The 15314-nt window shown below is 45.0% G+C and overlaps 1 protein-coding gene across 1 annotated transcript; it reads right to left on the bottom strand.

Moving 5' to 3' along the window:
• Positions 1 to 10728: 10728 nt before the first annotated feature.
• LOC149371312 (uncharacterized) lies at positions 10729 to 11898 on the bottom strand. Its single transcript, XM_089585142.1, has one exon. The coding sequence runs from the start codon at positions 11896 to 11898 to the stop codon at positions 10729 to 10731; it is 1170 nt and encodes a 389-aa protein (XP_089441268.1).
• Positions 11899 to 15314: the final 3416 nt, after the last annotated feature.

Here is a 15314-nt window from a genome sequence, read left to right on the forward strand (position 1 = left end):
AGAAGCTAATTAAGCTTTCACCGTAGGGGATGAATGGTTTGTAACAGTAGAGCATATTACACATTCTGAATTCTTGAATAAACACAATGAAATGTCGGAGATTTCGGACAGTAGTAAAAAAAAAAAAAAACCTCGAGAAGGATTCGTGCCTTTCGTTTTCTTTTCTCTAAACATTCCCTGTTTTACAATGACAGCGCGATCCAGAGCCTTTCAAGAAATCGCTGGAAAAACTAGCCACCCTGTACATGCAATGCATTATAACCTCGAACGTCGCAGAAGCTTGGAAGAACGCTATTATTATCTTAATTCATAAGAAAGGAGATGTCAGGGAATTGAAGGATTACAGACCGATCGGCTTACTGCCCGTTGCCTACAAGGTATTTACTTAGGAAATCGCAAATAGAATTAGGACAACCTTAAACTTCAATCAACCAAATGATCAGGTAGTCTTACGTACAATAGACCATATTCATACTATCAATCAGGTGATAGGGAAATACGCATGATATAACCAACCCCTGTACATAGAGTGCATTTATTACGAGAAAGCATTTGACTCAGTGGAAACCTCAGCAGTCATACAGGCATTGCGGAATGAGGGTTTAAAAGAGTCTTATGTGAAAATACCGGAAATATCTATAACGATCGCAAAGCTACCATAGTCCTTCCTAAAGTCAGCAATAAAATTCCAATAAAGAAAAGTGTCTGGCAAGGAGACATGATCTCGCCTATGCTATTCACCGCCTGTTTACAGGAGGTATTCCGGGGCCTGAAATGGGAACAATTGGGGGTAAGAGTTAATGGAGAATACCTAAGTAATCGGTGATTCGCTGATGACATTGGCTTGCTAAGTCGCTCAGGACATGAACTACAAAGCAAGATCAATAAGTTAGACCGGCAGAGCAGAACGGTGGGGCTAAAGATTGACATGCAGAAACCCAAAGTAATCTTCATCAGTGTCGCAAGCGAACAGCAGTTCACAACTGGTAGCAAGGTACTGGAAGTGAAAAGAGAATGCGTCTTCTTTGGGCAGGTAGTGGCCGCTTATTAGGATCACCAGAAGGAAATAATTACACGGATAATAATGGGGTGGAGCGCATATGGCAGGTTCTTTCAGATCATGAATGACAGTTTACCAATATCCCTCAAAAGAAAAGTATAGAACAGCTGTATCTTACCGGTACTCACCTATGGGGAACAAATGGTGTGTGTGTGTGTGGGGGGGGGGGGGGGGGGGGCTAACGAAAAGGGTTAAACTTAAGGAGTACCCAGCGACTTATGGAAAGGAGAATCAATTTGTGTTACGTTAAGAGACCAGAAGAGGGTGGAGTGGTCGAGGAAACAAGCGCGGGCCAAACGACATCGTAGTCTAAATCAAGAGGAAGAAATGGGCTCCGGCAGGGCATGTAATGCGAAGGCAAGATAACCGCTTGTCCTTAAGGGTAACGGAGTGGATTCCAAGAAAAGGCAAGCGTAGCAAAGGGCGACATAAAGTTAGGTTGGCGAATGAGATTAATAAGTTTTCGGGAATTGGGCGGCCACAGGTGGCAAAGGAGAGGTTTAATTGGAGAGACACGGAAGGGGCCTTTGCCCTGCCGTGGGTCTAGCCAGGCTGATGATGATGATGATTCGGCATCAATAGAAAAAACAAAAGGTTTTATTTTGCGCTCATCCTTTGACACTCTATTTTCTTTCCATCGAAACGAAATATTCATGCACCTAAACAGGATATTCAGGCCTTAAGAAAGACCATTTGTCTGCATTCAGGCTCAAAATATTCACGACTCACGTTCGGCAGGGCTATTCAAAATTTCGTACGAAGTGTCATAACTCATAAATGTAGTAGCATCCAAATGCCGCCCCCTATCACTTAAAAACCCGAAGGGTTGTGGAAATAATTTCTATTTCCAAGGTGCACATTATGCTCGATATTCTCTAAAAAACAAACGGTGTTCCTACTGGTGACAAATCTGTCTGCACAAAAACGGCGGAAGACATGCAACCACGCTTACTCTTTCGCAAAGTACTCTTTACTTCGTTCGCTATCCGGCATAAAAAAAAATCCTATTCGTGAGATGGATGCAAAATCCACCTGAAAGAGAGAAATCACTGCTAGGTGAAGCCCATTCTCAGAAATAACTGAGAGTTAACTTTGTACACAGTTGTGTCTGTAGCGTGTCAAAGGATTAACTGCTCTCGGCTAGGTACAGCTTCTTTTTCGACAGCTGCGTTTATCATGTGAGTACCGAAATTCCAGCGCATTTCTTGTCGTATCTCACTGCTTCACCTGGTCAGTCATCTCTTTTTTTCTGTCGAGAATCGAGACCGTTACAAACTATACTCGTTACACTTAGATTAACGGTTGCACACCTGCTTTGCTACCACTCTTTCTGTTATTATCGCAGCACCCCCCCCCCCCCTCTTTTTTTTTTTTTTTTGTCGGCGATGACTCTCAGTGCAGTTGGTACAGACTCCATACCCTTGAAGCAAGGCTTCTTAGAGGCGTGGGCGATATACGGGTTGTGCAATAACTTTGCGGGGGCGAAGCTGTTTCACGTTCTCTCGAAATCGACCGATCTCAGCGAGCCGGCAACTAGAAGCAAGACAACCGCCTTCATCAGTCCTTTCTCTTCTCTCAGCCAACCATACCCCTTCGTGGCGCGTGTATTACACAATGAGACTTTGGCTTTTCGCAGAATGACTTCCAGGCCGCTCTTTTGTTCCGTCTTTCACATTTAAAAGAACGCATATTCTATTCAACAGGGGCGCTGCCTTCAAGGTCATCACCGTTTGTGTCAGTGCCCCCTCGCGTATTTGTATTTGCTTTCAACTCCACTGTGTTCGACTTTTACATGGACACAGTCGGAAGATCTTAGTTAAATAAGGATAAATAGCTTGCGCTGTCTTTGCAATAAGCGAGGTTGCGTCACCAGTTGAGGCACATCGAATAATGAAGGCATATATGGTACGTTAGTAAATGGTCTGGTCCTAACTTTGTGTCTCTATGCAGCTTCTGAAGCGTACCATAAAGAAGGGACACCAGATATGAATACGCTTTTGTTGAAAGTCCAGCCGAAAAAAAAATAAATGAAAAAAAACTCAGTCGAATGGACGCATTCATAGAGACTCTGGAGAAACAAAAGTGTTTCAGCAGCGCTTTTGAGGCCTGCTTGCTAAGCGTTGTTGTCTCGTGTTCTCCGTGGACGCGTCTTGCATAGAAATGACGTCCGCTAGTATTACGCAACGAAAAACCGTCTAAAGCAGTCCCTATTTCACGTCTGGAATATCCAGATACGGTACACGCATGACGGCTAGCTTTCGTATCACGACCCCGTTTTAAGCCTTTACAGCATTTCGTAACTCCATCGGCGTCGTACAACGCAGGATAGTAGAGAGCGCAGTTTCGGTCACTGAATTTAGTGTACCCATAGGCTGATTACAACTGACTGCTGCAAACGACAGCATTTTGTCCGAAACAAATCGCGGGGAGAGTGGCCTACTTGGTGCATGGATTAAACTAGCGTTTCGTTGCCCCCGAATGTCTCAAAACATGAGCCAGCGCATATGTTGTGATTCTTCGGTTTGGTTTATTGGTTTATTGGGGTTCAACGTGCCGAAGCACCTCAGGCTATGAATGACGCCGTAATGAAGGGCTCCGGAAATTTCTACCACCTGGGGTTCTTTAACGTGCCCTGACATCGTCGCACAGTGTTGTAGTTCTTTATATCGTCCTTGCTGGTTGCACTGCTTTGTCTCTTCTTATTTCTGTATTTCTAGATACTGATTTCCAAGCGCTCATATTTAGTGTAGTCGAACTGCCTAAGACTCTCATTTACTGGTAAGTCTTATCCAGAAGCGTCCAGCCACAGGTTATGAGGTTATGAAGAAAAATATGTAATCTACTACTGGCCGAGCGATGAACTGAACCTTGCGCTTCGCGATTGCAAAACCGTCGCACTATCAAGTGAGCCATGCTCTCAACAACACCAACATGCAATCTGAAGAGTCAATTTGGTTGTCGAAATGCGATATAAATGGTAAAAAGCTGGGAAACCTCCAGCTCGCATTGAAAAGAGACACTGATGATGAAAATGAGCACGGCATGAACGAACGCCGAGTATGCTACCCGGTGCTGGGGTTATTTATGCGCGTGCCTGGTCAAAGAACGCCGATGTTTGCTATTGTGTTTAAGGGTAGGCCTTAAATTATTCTTCTCACCGGGCAAGAGGAAGCGATAAAGCGATGGAAAACGAAGGGTGCGGCTTGGAGGCGCCACCGTATTGGCTAGTGCTTGCGCATCAAGTCAGCTCAAGTTTCTACGCACAAAGCTAGCTTTCGCATCTCTATTCTAGCCACAGCCAACGCCCAGAACTTCCTGCTGTCCAAGAGCTCATGCGGTCATGTGGAAAAAAGTTATGACGCTGTTAACACGCAAGGGCTGCTTTAAGTGAGCACTGCATGTTGCTATGCCCCAGTATAACCGCCCCGTGCACTCAGCTGTTGACTCGGAATCGTCGACTCAATGGCGGATCCACTCTGACAACACGGTTGCTGCTGGAAAAATGAGCTTTCAGCAAACGTGCCCACTGCGCATTGAGACTCCCGTCGAGCGTTTTCCTGGTCGCCACTTCAATTTCCGGCGTTTTCAATGCGAAAACTCCACCTAGTGGTCGCCGTCATCCTGCGGTTTCCGTTGGAATCGTCGATTAAGTCAGTGAACTTCACATAAAATAGCTACAGGCACGTGTTTTAAAAGGCGGGGTGTGCGTTAAGCGAAGAGTTTTTTTTCCTAGCCTACTTATGTAGAAGAATTATTCTTCTGCAAGTCGTGTACTGCCCATTAACGCAGAAAGCGTATGATGTTTCGACTGGAAAGTGCGGTTAATTAATGTGAACGTATGCGAAGTCCTTTCAGATGAGAGACTGCCCTCTACGGGTTTAGCATGCGTGAAAAAGTTGCGGCATAGAATTTTAGACACTCCTGAGACGTGACCTTTCCAGATTGTTATCGTATGTGCTCTTCCTTAGGCGATGAGCGAATCTTTTTGAATTTTACTTAGCGCTGCTTAGGAAGAGCGCCTAACGACAGTACTTACTTAAGCCAGCCCACTTGCCTTGGTTAGTGACTAAAGTCAGTTCTTTCGAAAGTAGCTTTGTATTTTGCAACCACTTCACCTTTGTCCTATAGAGCCCAAGAGAAGACATGCGTAGTGAAGTGCGGCAGAAAGTCAGGTGGGCGGATGAGATTAGGAAGTGTACCGTGTAAGGTGGCTGTTTCTGGCACAGGTTAGGATTAATTGGAGGGACGTCGGAGTGGTCTTTGTCCTGCAATGGACATAGTTAGGATGATGATGGTAACTTTGTCCGGCGGCAGCAACCGCTGGTTTGGAATGCGCTTCATACTGATAGTCAGCTTTCCCTACCTGGACTTCTTAAGCTAAGTACTAAAGCCATTCATTTTTAGGGCTGTTTCAAATCATCAGTTATTTAATTAATCAATGAAAGGAATATATGAAAACTGTTCACATACGGTAAAGTAGACAGTAGAAGTTTTTCAGCGCTTACAGACATGTCACTTTGTGAAACTACGCAAGCCTACACAAAATGAGCAACAAGATTGAAATTAAAGTTGGTTTATAGAGGTTTAACGTCCCAGAGCGATCCAGGCTATGAGGGACGCCGTAGTGAAGGGCTCCGGAAATTTCGATCACATGGGGCTCTGTAACGTGTACTGACATCGCACAGTACACGGGCCTCTAGCATTTCGCCTCCATCGAAATGCGACCGCAGCGGCCGGAATCGAACCAATTAAACTAGCCCCTCTTGCACTATAGGGACTACTACTTGCACTATATCAAGATCAGACGTAAGAAAAAAAGAACAGGTCGCTTTTGCGCAAGCCTAATCACCGGGAAAAAAAAATAAAACCCGCACTCACGGTCACAGTGCTCATTTTTGTCTATGGAAGAGGAAGATGCGTCAAAATGTGTTCCAGCGTTCACTTTCGTGCAAGTGCACGAACGGGGCTTGTATGTGCACGGATAGTAAAGGTCCCGTGACCTCTTTTTAAGGCGGAAGCCTTTAATGCCTCATCGTTGTAAGCAGGAGTTGTCGACAGAAATGTCACGCTTTTCAGTTGGTCGAAACGGTCGTGACGTCACAGTGCGCGCATTTCAAATGGGGCCAATTGTACTTCGGCTAGTAACCATGCAACCAATTAAAGGGATCGTATAGTGATGCCCCAAGTAAGTGCGAATGAATTTAGTTAATTGCTGAATTTACCCAATCAGCCTAATTAACATTTCTAATCAGGCCAGATCTGCATTTCATTAAAGAGTCTCTCTCTCTCTCTCTCTCTCTCTCTCTCAATAAATAAAACCGAGTAGAAAATTAGTCGAGTTCGGGAATCGAACCCCGGTCTCCGGAGTGCGAGTCGAGCACGCTACCACTCCGCCATGCCAGCTTTTTTTTTTCTTTATTGCCTGTCTTTGGCTTATAACATTGCACAACAAAAATAGACACAACGCTATATACATACGACACTGTCGTGGTCAGCCAGCACGAGACTGGCTTCGTCAGCTTAAAATTCCCGCAACATACACAACGGCTCTAGTCTTGAGAGCCACTCGGGAGGCTCAAACAATAGACCATGTTTTTTGCACTGCTGGGAAGGGGTTTATTTTTGGGACGTGTTACAAAGGACCATAAAGAAAGAGCTACCACTTGAAGCGCACGGAATTCGTTATTTAAGCACTGATAATGAGGATGGGGCACCTTTTGATCTCATAATGCTCTTGGGCCTCCACTGTATATGGCGCTCCAGAATGGCAGGCTACCATTGTGACAAAGACGCACGACCGGCCCGAATTTATTTTCGGGAAAGCATGGACTGGTTTCTTGCAATCCAAAAAGCAGCTCCGCCATGCCAGCTCGATGGTTTGGAATGAACAAAGGTGCGTCTAGTGAATACGGTGTCTTCGTTCACTCCCATCTTTCTCTCTTCCCGTTACGGCGAGGTCTAGGTGTCCACCGAGATATCAGAGACAGATACTATTCCTTTCCTCAAAAACCAATTTACCGTCGAGCAAGGCGTATTTGTCCGCGTTTCAAATTGGTCCAAATTGTCGTGACGTCACCGCGCGCGAATTTTGACGGGTGTCCACCGAAATATGTGAGACATTTACTGCGCAACTTCCTTTCCTCAAATACAGTTTTCGACTAGTGTCTATGAGATATGTGAGACAGTTAATGCGCACTTCCTCTCCTGAAATACAATTTTCATTTTCTTCATTACGGCCCCTCTTCTTCTCTCACTCACACTTCCTCCCTTCCTGTACGGTACGGCTCAGGTGTCCAGCGAGATGACAGAGAATTACAGCCCCATTTCCTTTCCTCAAGAAGCGTTGCTTTCAAAGGGTAATGCATCGCGCCGGACGGGTGGTGGCGTTCCTTGGACTCCGTGGCAGCGCTACAACACGCTGTCGCGTTCCACTCCTAAAGGCGAAGATTAAGCGTCATTAATTGGCAGTTAATTAATGCACCAACAAAATGTGCAGTGAAGAATCGCGTAGCAGAATTCAGCACTCAGGCTTTCGCCTTTCACCACTTTAGCCCCATAAGTTCCTCGTAATTTTTGATGTCCAGGCGAAAAGGGCGGACAGAATGATATTCTACAGCAGTAGTGGCAATAAGAGACAGACCCGATTTCAGCGTCAAGCTGCAGGCTTTCAGCATATACTTACAAACGTGGTGGAGTAAGAGAACTATCTTGCACAGGCAATAACACCAATGTTAGACGGAATCCACCATAACATCACTCACATCACATCACTTTATTTTCCTTAAAGACCCCTTGCGGGGTGTTACATAAGGGGTGGGTTTTTAAGAAGTACAGGTGTTCAATGCAGTCATGAATGTTCCAGGGCAGGTGATGGCAGCGATATCGTGGGGAAGGCCGTTCCAGTCAGCTGCTACTCGGCAAAAAAATGAATTAGAGAAAACAGTAGTACGGGCACGTGGGCGCAAAACTTGAAGAGGAGGACTGATGCGATGGGATCTGCGCGGCGGGGGTGCGCAGATGTAGGGTTCTTGTCTGAGTGGCGAATAAAAAAACTTGTGGAATAAGACGAGACTGGCAGAGCGACGGCGAGCAGAAAGATTAGATAGACCTGATTGCAATTTTAGAGATGATATGCTAACGTCGTATGAATACGAGGAATGAATGAATCTTGTGGCCCTGTTCTGCACAGCTTCGAGGGCGTTTGTTAGATATGCTTGGTGAGGGTTCCAGATGGCCGATGCGAATTCCAGTTTAGTTCTGATGAGTGAAATGTATGCTTGTAGTCTTACATGTTGAGGGGCATCCCGCAGGTGACGTTTCAAGAAGCCAAGTGTTTTATTAGCTGATGATATCAGGTTAGTCACATGCAGACGCCAGGATAAATCATTAGAAATGGTGATACCTAAGTATTTGTACGACTGAACGAGGTCGACAGAGGAGTTAGAAATTGTGTACTGGAAAACAAAAGGATTTCGGCGGCGGTGAAAAGACATATACTTACATTTGTTAGGGTTGAGTGTCATCAGCCACTGAAAACACCAATTTTGCACATGGTTTAGGTCAGCCTGTAGGGATTCTTGGTCAGAAGGGTTAGTTACTGAACGATAAATAACGCAGTCATCACCAAACAGACGGATATGACAAGATACATGCTGGGGTAGGTCGTTAATGTAAATAAGGAATAACAAAGGACCGAGGACGGAGCCCTGCGGGACGCCGGAGGTTGCTGGAAGCGGGTGGGAGGGCTGATTATTAATGAAGACAGACTGAGAACGATGCGTGAGGAATTCTTTAATCCACGCGATGATGTTTGGATCTAGGTTCAGCTGAGAGAGTTTGAGAAGCAAGCGTTGATGAGGTACTTTGTCGAAAGCCTAAGCAAAGTCTAGGAATATGGCATCAGTTTGTAGGTTAGTGTCAAGGTTGGCGTGAATGTCATGAAGAAAAATAGCTAGTTGAGTTTCGCAGGAAAATCCTTTTCGAAATCCATGCTGGGACGGATGGAAGAAGTGATTGGAATCTAGGAATTGTATGATTTGGCTGTAAATGACATGTTCCATTAATTTGCAGGGTACACTTGTTAATGAAATAGGGCGATAATTAAGAGGTGAATCAGTAGTACCTGTTTTGTGGACGGGAACGACCTTCCCCACTTTCCAGTCGTCAGGTATGGTTCCTTCTGACAAAGATTGGGTAAACAGTGCACAAAGAATACTGGAGCAAGCTAGTTTAGCGTTCTTTAAAATTTTTGAGTTTATATCATCTATGCCGGTAGCGGATGAGTTCTTTATTTTATCAATTATGCATGAAATTCCGCTACTGTTGAAAGTTATGGGTTCCATGGCTGTGGTGATAACAAGTGGTAATGTAGAACAGGGCAATTCGGATTCGTCAGTAAAAACGGACGAAAAAGCAGTGTTCAATGCGTTTGCACATTCGGTATCAGTCATTGTAACACCGGCATTGTTAGTGAGGGTGATAGTGCGTGTTTCTTTTGGGTTTATCACTTTCCAGAATTTTTTTGGGTTATCGACTATCATTTTTGGTAGGTCGACTTCGTAGAAGGAGCGCTTAGCTTTTACAATCGCGGCCAAGTACAAGTGTTCAACTTCATGGTATTTTACCCACGCATTTGGGCTTCCTTGTCGCTTCGCTGTGCGAAATGCGCGTTTTTTCTTATTTTCGAGTCTTTTTAGTGTTTTGGTGAACCACGGCTTCTGATTACGCTTCCTAAAACTGCACGTCGGGATATATTTATTGGTTACGTCAGCTATTTTATGTTTGAAGAGTGTCCAGTTTTCATTTCCACTTCTGCTATGAAAGGAGGTTTCAAACATTGACAAGAAGTTATTTAATTCATTGCTGATTGCTTCGTAGTTTCCCTTGTCGTAGAGCATAATAGTTTTCCGGGAAGGTTCTTTTAACATAGGTGTAAAGCTGAAAGTGGCATGAATTACTTTATGATCGCTGATTTCGCGAAGGTACGTAAGGGATTCTAAGCTATCTGGATGAGTGGTCAGAATGAGGTCAAGAGTATTAGCTGCTTCTCCTGCGACACGTGTTGGTTCAGATACTAATTGGGTCAAATTAAAATTAAGACAGACATCAAAGAATTCTCTCCACTCTTCCTGACTGACCATGGGCTGAAGTTGACTATTCCAGTCGATATTGGGGTAGTTGAAATCCCCAAATAGGAGGATATGTGCGTTAGGGTGCTTTGAAACCAGTTGATTCAGGATGTTGTGAAGCTTGCGAGGGAAGTCGGGACTACTTCGAGGTGGTCTATAGCACACCCCAATTAGAAGTGTCAGGGGTGAAGCACGGCACACGAGCCATAGTATTTCCAAGTCCGAGCAGACATTGATGACGGAGCATGATAACTGTTCGTTGACGGCAATTAGAACTCCCCCTCCGCGGGCTTCTTTCCTGTCGGCGCGAAAAAGACGAAAATTTGGCAATTCAAACAGGATCTCTGAGTCATTTATGTCGCTGTTCAACCACGTTTCGGTTAATACAAGTAGATCGCTGCCTGATGATGAAATAAGGTTTGACACGATATCGCGTTTCGGCAAGAAGCTGCGGATGTTAGTAAAGATAACCGATAGGGGAAAGTTGGCACGAGGAGTAGGTGGGGAATAATGCGGTGGCCGGCAGGGGTGAGTTGATTGTTAAGATATTTCTTTAACAGTTTCAGAAGTTTCGTCAAAAATGTAACGCTTTGGGCCAATATGCAGCGTTTTAAACCGCAGGGAATAAGACACAGACTTTGCCTTAGCGAAAGCTATAAGCTGTTTTCGGCAATTCTGGACGCGGCGCGAAAAATCTTCACCTACAGTGTAGCCTGTATCTTTGAACTTTGGACCTTTGGAAAGAACTGATTCTTTTGTTTTGAAGGATGTAAATTTGACAATAATCGGGCGTTGCCGATCCTGAGAGTGTCTTCCGAGGCGGTGAGCACGTTCAATTTCGATTGGGCTTAACTGGATATCAAGGTATTGAGAGCAGTGGCGAGTTATTATTTCTTCCGATTGCGAATAGGTTTCAGAGGGGTTGGTATCAGGTAAACCATAGAAAATTAGGTTGTTTCGCCGGGAGCGGTTTTCAGCGTCTTCCAGGCGAGCCTCTAGCACACTAACTAGGCGAGTCGTTTCGGTCGTAGTGGTTTGGATTGCTTCTAGGTCAGTGCGCATTGTAGACAGATTTCCGCAGTAAGTTTCTAAAGTGCTAAGACGGGTGGTGAAATCTGCCATATTTTGGTCCATTGAGAGAAGTTGGCTCTTAAGCTCCTGCACTTCAGTTACTAATTTGGTCTGGCCAGAAGACATCTTTTTTAGTTCGTCAAGAATAATGTCTAGCTTGTCAGGACCGGGGTTGCTCTCAATATCGCCACACGACAGTAACAAAGAATGAACAACGTGAAGGCACTCAACACTGATAACAAAGCAGCACTGAGGGCTCGGGAGTTGCACCAGAAAATAGTTACTCGTTTTCTTTGAAAAGAGACTGTAATGGCCACCAACCTGCATGGCGAAGACGAGCGGATTAGAGAACTGTGTTGTGGCACAGCCACCGAGCCCACAGAGTGCCGGTGATGGTCGCTGTTCATTTGTAGTTGACACGTTGAATGTAGTCGCTGACGATGGGGCCTTCCAGTCGGGTCTGAGGATCCAGTTGTTTTGAGCAGATATTGCAGGAAAAGGGGCGTTTTTGGTTGCCTTGTTGATGGGACCTCCGTAAGCTGCGTCGTGCAGGGGCGCATGCTCGATCGCGCTCGACCAGGGAGCGCAAAACATGCCAGGGAGCATGACGCAGATGATGAGGGGCGAGAGCACCTGCATGGCGAAGACGAGCGGATTAGAGAACTGTGTTGTGGCACAGCCACCGAGCCCACAGAGAGAAAGTGTTTGGTAAATTCCTAAAGCGAAATAAAGACATCCTTTCAGCTTCTAGAATCTGTGTACAAGTTGCTCAGTTCCTGAATGCAGTAAGAAAGAGCCGTGTTACGCACGTGGTTTAACAAGAACCTGCACTACCCAAAGGTGTACAATGTTACCAAATTACAATTGAGCATGCTCAGCGTTTCAATATATGTACACAGAACAAAATCTGTTCTCCGTATGTGCAAAAACGAGCCAACTTTTCGGTAAAACGTTTCATGAGCTTGATTGCAGCAACATCAGTATTCGATGAGGTGTTAGGTGCGGTATTAACATAAGATAGTAGATAAAGTAAAAAATTCTGGGTCTCTGTCTTAGGATAGGTCTTAAGATAGGCTTAGGCCATTAAAAAGGAAAATAACTACGTGTTTGGAAACAATCACCGGGAGATCGAAACGAAAGTCAGAACAAGAGGACTAAAACTGTAGTCCTAAACATTCCCCTAAACATTTGACCAACACAGTTCCCACTTCGAGTTATTGATCAATTCGCTCTCGTCCTACCATAAGCTTGCCGTCCTGGTTAGCTCAATTGGTAGAGCGACTGCTCCGGTGTAGCGGTGGTCCTGGGTTCGAACCCCGGACCAGGACGAATTTTTCTTTAACTACGAAGTTTCTGAGAAAGCTGTACAGCTTTCCTTTGTAGCCGTATGGCTGCGCTCGGGTGGGTGCCAATTAGTAATTACTCCCTTATTATAAAGAGAGACACAATAAAAGCTGAAAAAAGTTAGTAATGCTACTGGTAAAAACAGTTATTTTTATCTGCGCTAGGGTAAGCGGGGAGATGATGCATGAAGAATAGAAAGAGAAGAAAAATGCGTTTAATTAACAAGAGTTGTGTTTGTTGTTCTTGTCTGCTAGCGTGTTCTACTTTCATTCTGTGATAGACAAGAATAGTAGGTTGAATGTGTTTTCTTTGGACCGTTGCTGAGCGACCTAACCTAAACTCACAATCTCTCCCCGTAAACTGACTCACGTTCCACAAAACACAACCATTTGTATTGCTTTGCACGCGATAGCATGCGTGTGTCTTATTCGTTCATCTTTTTTCGTCGTACGTTGGTACGCACGGGCTGAAGCTAACTTCCCCTGTTTTCAATTAACTACGTGACAGCGCTACTTATAAGCGACGTTTCTCGCCACATCAGTCTTTACGTGAAACCTAAAAAAAGAAATTACGTCACAGCGCAATTCTCACAGCGCGTTGTCGCGCAAACTGCCTCACGTCACGCTGGAACTTTTTCCTAATGAGTTCTAACGAGTTTTACCAGAAAATCGCATTAAGGACTACTCCATACGCAACGTGAAAGTTGCTCTACTAGATCAAAAAAAAAAATACTCTGCAAGACAGAAATAAGCAAAAAAAAAAAGGTAAAGACACCTAAGCCTCAATATTCCGTGGGAAGTCACGCCGGCCGGTCGAAAATGAGCTGGCAATTTTCCGCGAACGCGCGATTGGCATTGCCGTGGGCGGAGCCGGAGATTTCATCAAGTCGGCCAAATGCGACAGCTGCCGTCTTGGCTCGATGGCATCGAGCCTAAAGTTGTACGAGACACCGGTGTCGTAACCGCGATATTAACGTTACTCTCTCGATGGGCGGTCGTGGTCGCTTACAAGAATGCCGCCGATGTGTCGTGGGAAGGAAAAAAAGAATTGAGGCAAGACCTTTCTAGGGCGAGGAGAAGCGCCGAGGCAGGCTACCCCATTTTCTCGAGAAAGTAATAGCTGTCACTCGGAGTGAGTTCGCAGCCGCACATGCCCCCACGCACGAGGGGCCACTTGCTCTGTTTAGGACCGCCTTTCGATCGCTCTGGCAATGCTTGAGAAACACCCCCGGTAAACGGCAGAGGAGTGGCAGACATTCGGCTGATTTGTGGACCCCGAACCAGTGTTCATATACGGGATAGGTGAGTGAATAACGAAATCAATCACCGTTAGTAAATCGACGTACAGTTGACAATGGGTCCAGCGAAATATGTGCACCAAATAAGCCACAACTTAGCGCTTATCTCGGCTTTATTACCCAACAGTTTTATTTCGTGGACCAACTTATCTCAGCGGAACCGTCAAGGGCATCGATGGTTGCTTGTTGACTGCAACCTAATCGTGACATTAACGACGGTAGCGCTGGAAACATTTGTTTTCATTTTCAGGTGAAATACAGTGTAAGTCTGATATCTGTGCATTGCTGTGCGGGCCTGAACAGAGTATGAGCTGGAAGTGGTAGTGTAATTGAGCACGTTAATTAAGCTGTGGGAATGAGAGGGTGGACATGTGCAGGGGGTGGGAAAAACGAATAAACTCCTAAAACTAAATTTGCCCAGTATATTGAAGACGGGAATCGGAGACGCGGAAGCCATGAAAGCAATTTTACTGCCGCAAAAAAAAAAAAACTTTTTCTAAGCTTCTTTTTGAACCTGTTCTCTCATCTAATTCGTATGATCAAAGCCATACCGGATCCCTCCTTTAAGGGACTCTCCGGAATATGTGACACAGTGCAGCATGTTTTAGGGCAGAGACCAAAAAATATAGAGTGAGTGGATCAGCGTGCCCTGAAAAAAGCGTCAAGCCACTTTCAAGCACTTGATAGCAGTCGTAGCTGTGCAACCAGCACACGCACACGCACACCTTGGAGCGAAGAGGCCAAGCTACTGTACCTCTCACCTTCAGAAATGCCATTATTTTCTCCGTATAGCATGTTTTCCAGCATACAATTGAAAGTCTGGAACGCAGAAGAAGATATTTCAACCATGTTTTTGAACCGAAATTATGTTAGTATGAGCGTTTGAATCCAATCAAAAATACACTTAACTGTTCCATTTTTCAGGAGGATGTGATCACAGAGTACATAGTACAGAAGTGAGTCATTGGTCAAGATTTTTTATGCAGATTTTCTACGACTCGCGGCAACCGGACGTAGAACATACATCAAAATAGGCCACTGGAAGCAGTTTCTGAAAAAAAAAAAAGATGTATCAGTCACAGCTTTTTTTTTTTTTTTTGTCATGATGTAGAGAAAACATAATATGCTCCTGGGTAGAACAAAACTGCCTACTCTCTCGGGTGGTCAGATACTCAACAAACCGTAGGATAAGGCTAAGGATTCAGAACACGGCCACTTCTAGTGGACGCTTCGGATTTGGCGCGGTCTCTTCAGAGCGCGCAGAATTTCACTGCTGTGAGCTTGCACCACAAGAGCTTCGTCAACTCTCGTTTCTTTCACAGCTCTGCAACTTACTAACCGAACATTTTCGCCTATCTCTAGGTGTTCCAACGTGGATGTAAGAATTTCATGAATTGTTTACGTTCGCGTGGAA

This window comes from Amblyomma mixtum, chromosome 1 (genome assembly GCF_055824585.1).
Source record: "Amblyomma mixtum isolate Tamu chromosome 1, ASM5582458v1, whole genome shotgun sequence".
Taxonomy (NCBI): Eukaryota; Metazoa; Arthropoda; class Arachnida; order Ixodida; family Ixodidae; genus Amblyomma; species Amblyomma mixtum.

Bases quoted from the DNA above. Each gene is read 5' to 3' on its own strand.
- LOC149371312 (XM_089585142.1), bottom strand. From the start codon at position 11,898: ATGCAGGTGCTCTCGCCCCTCATCATCTGCGTCATGCTCCCTGGCATG.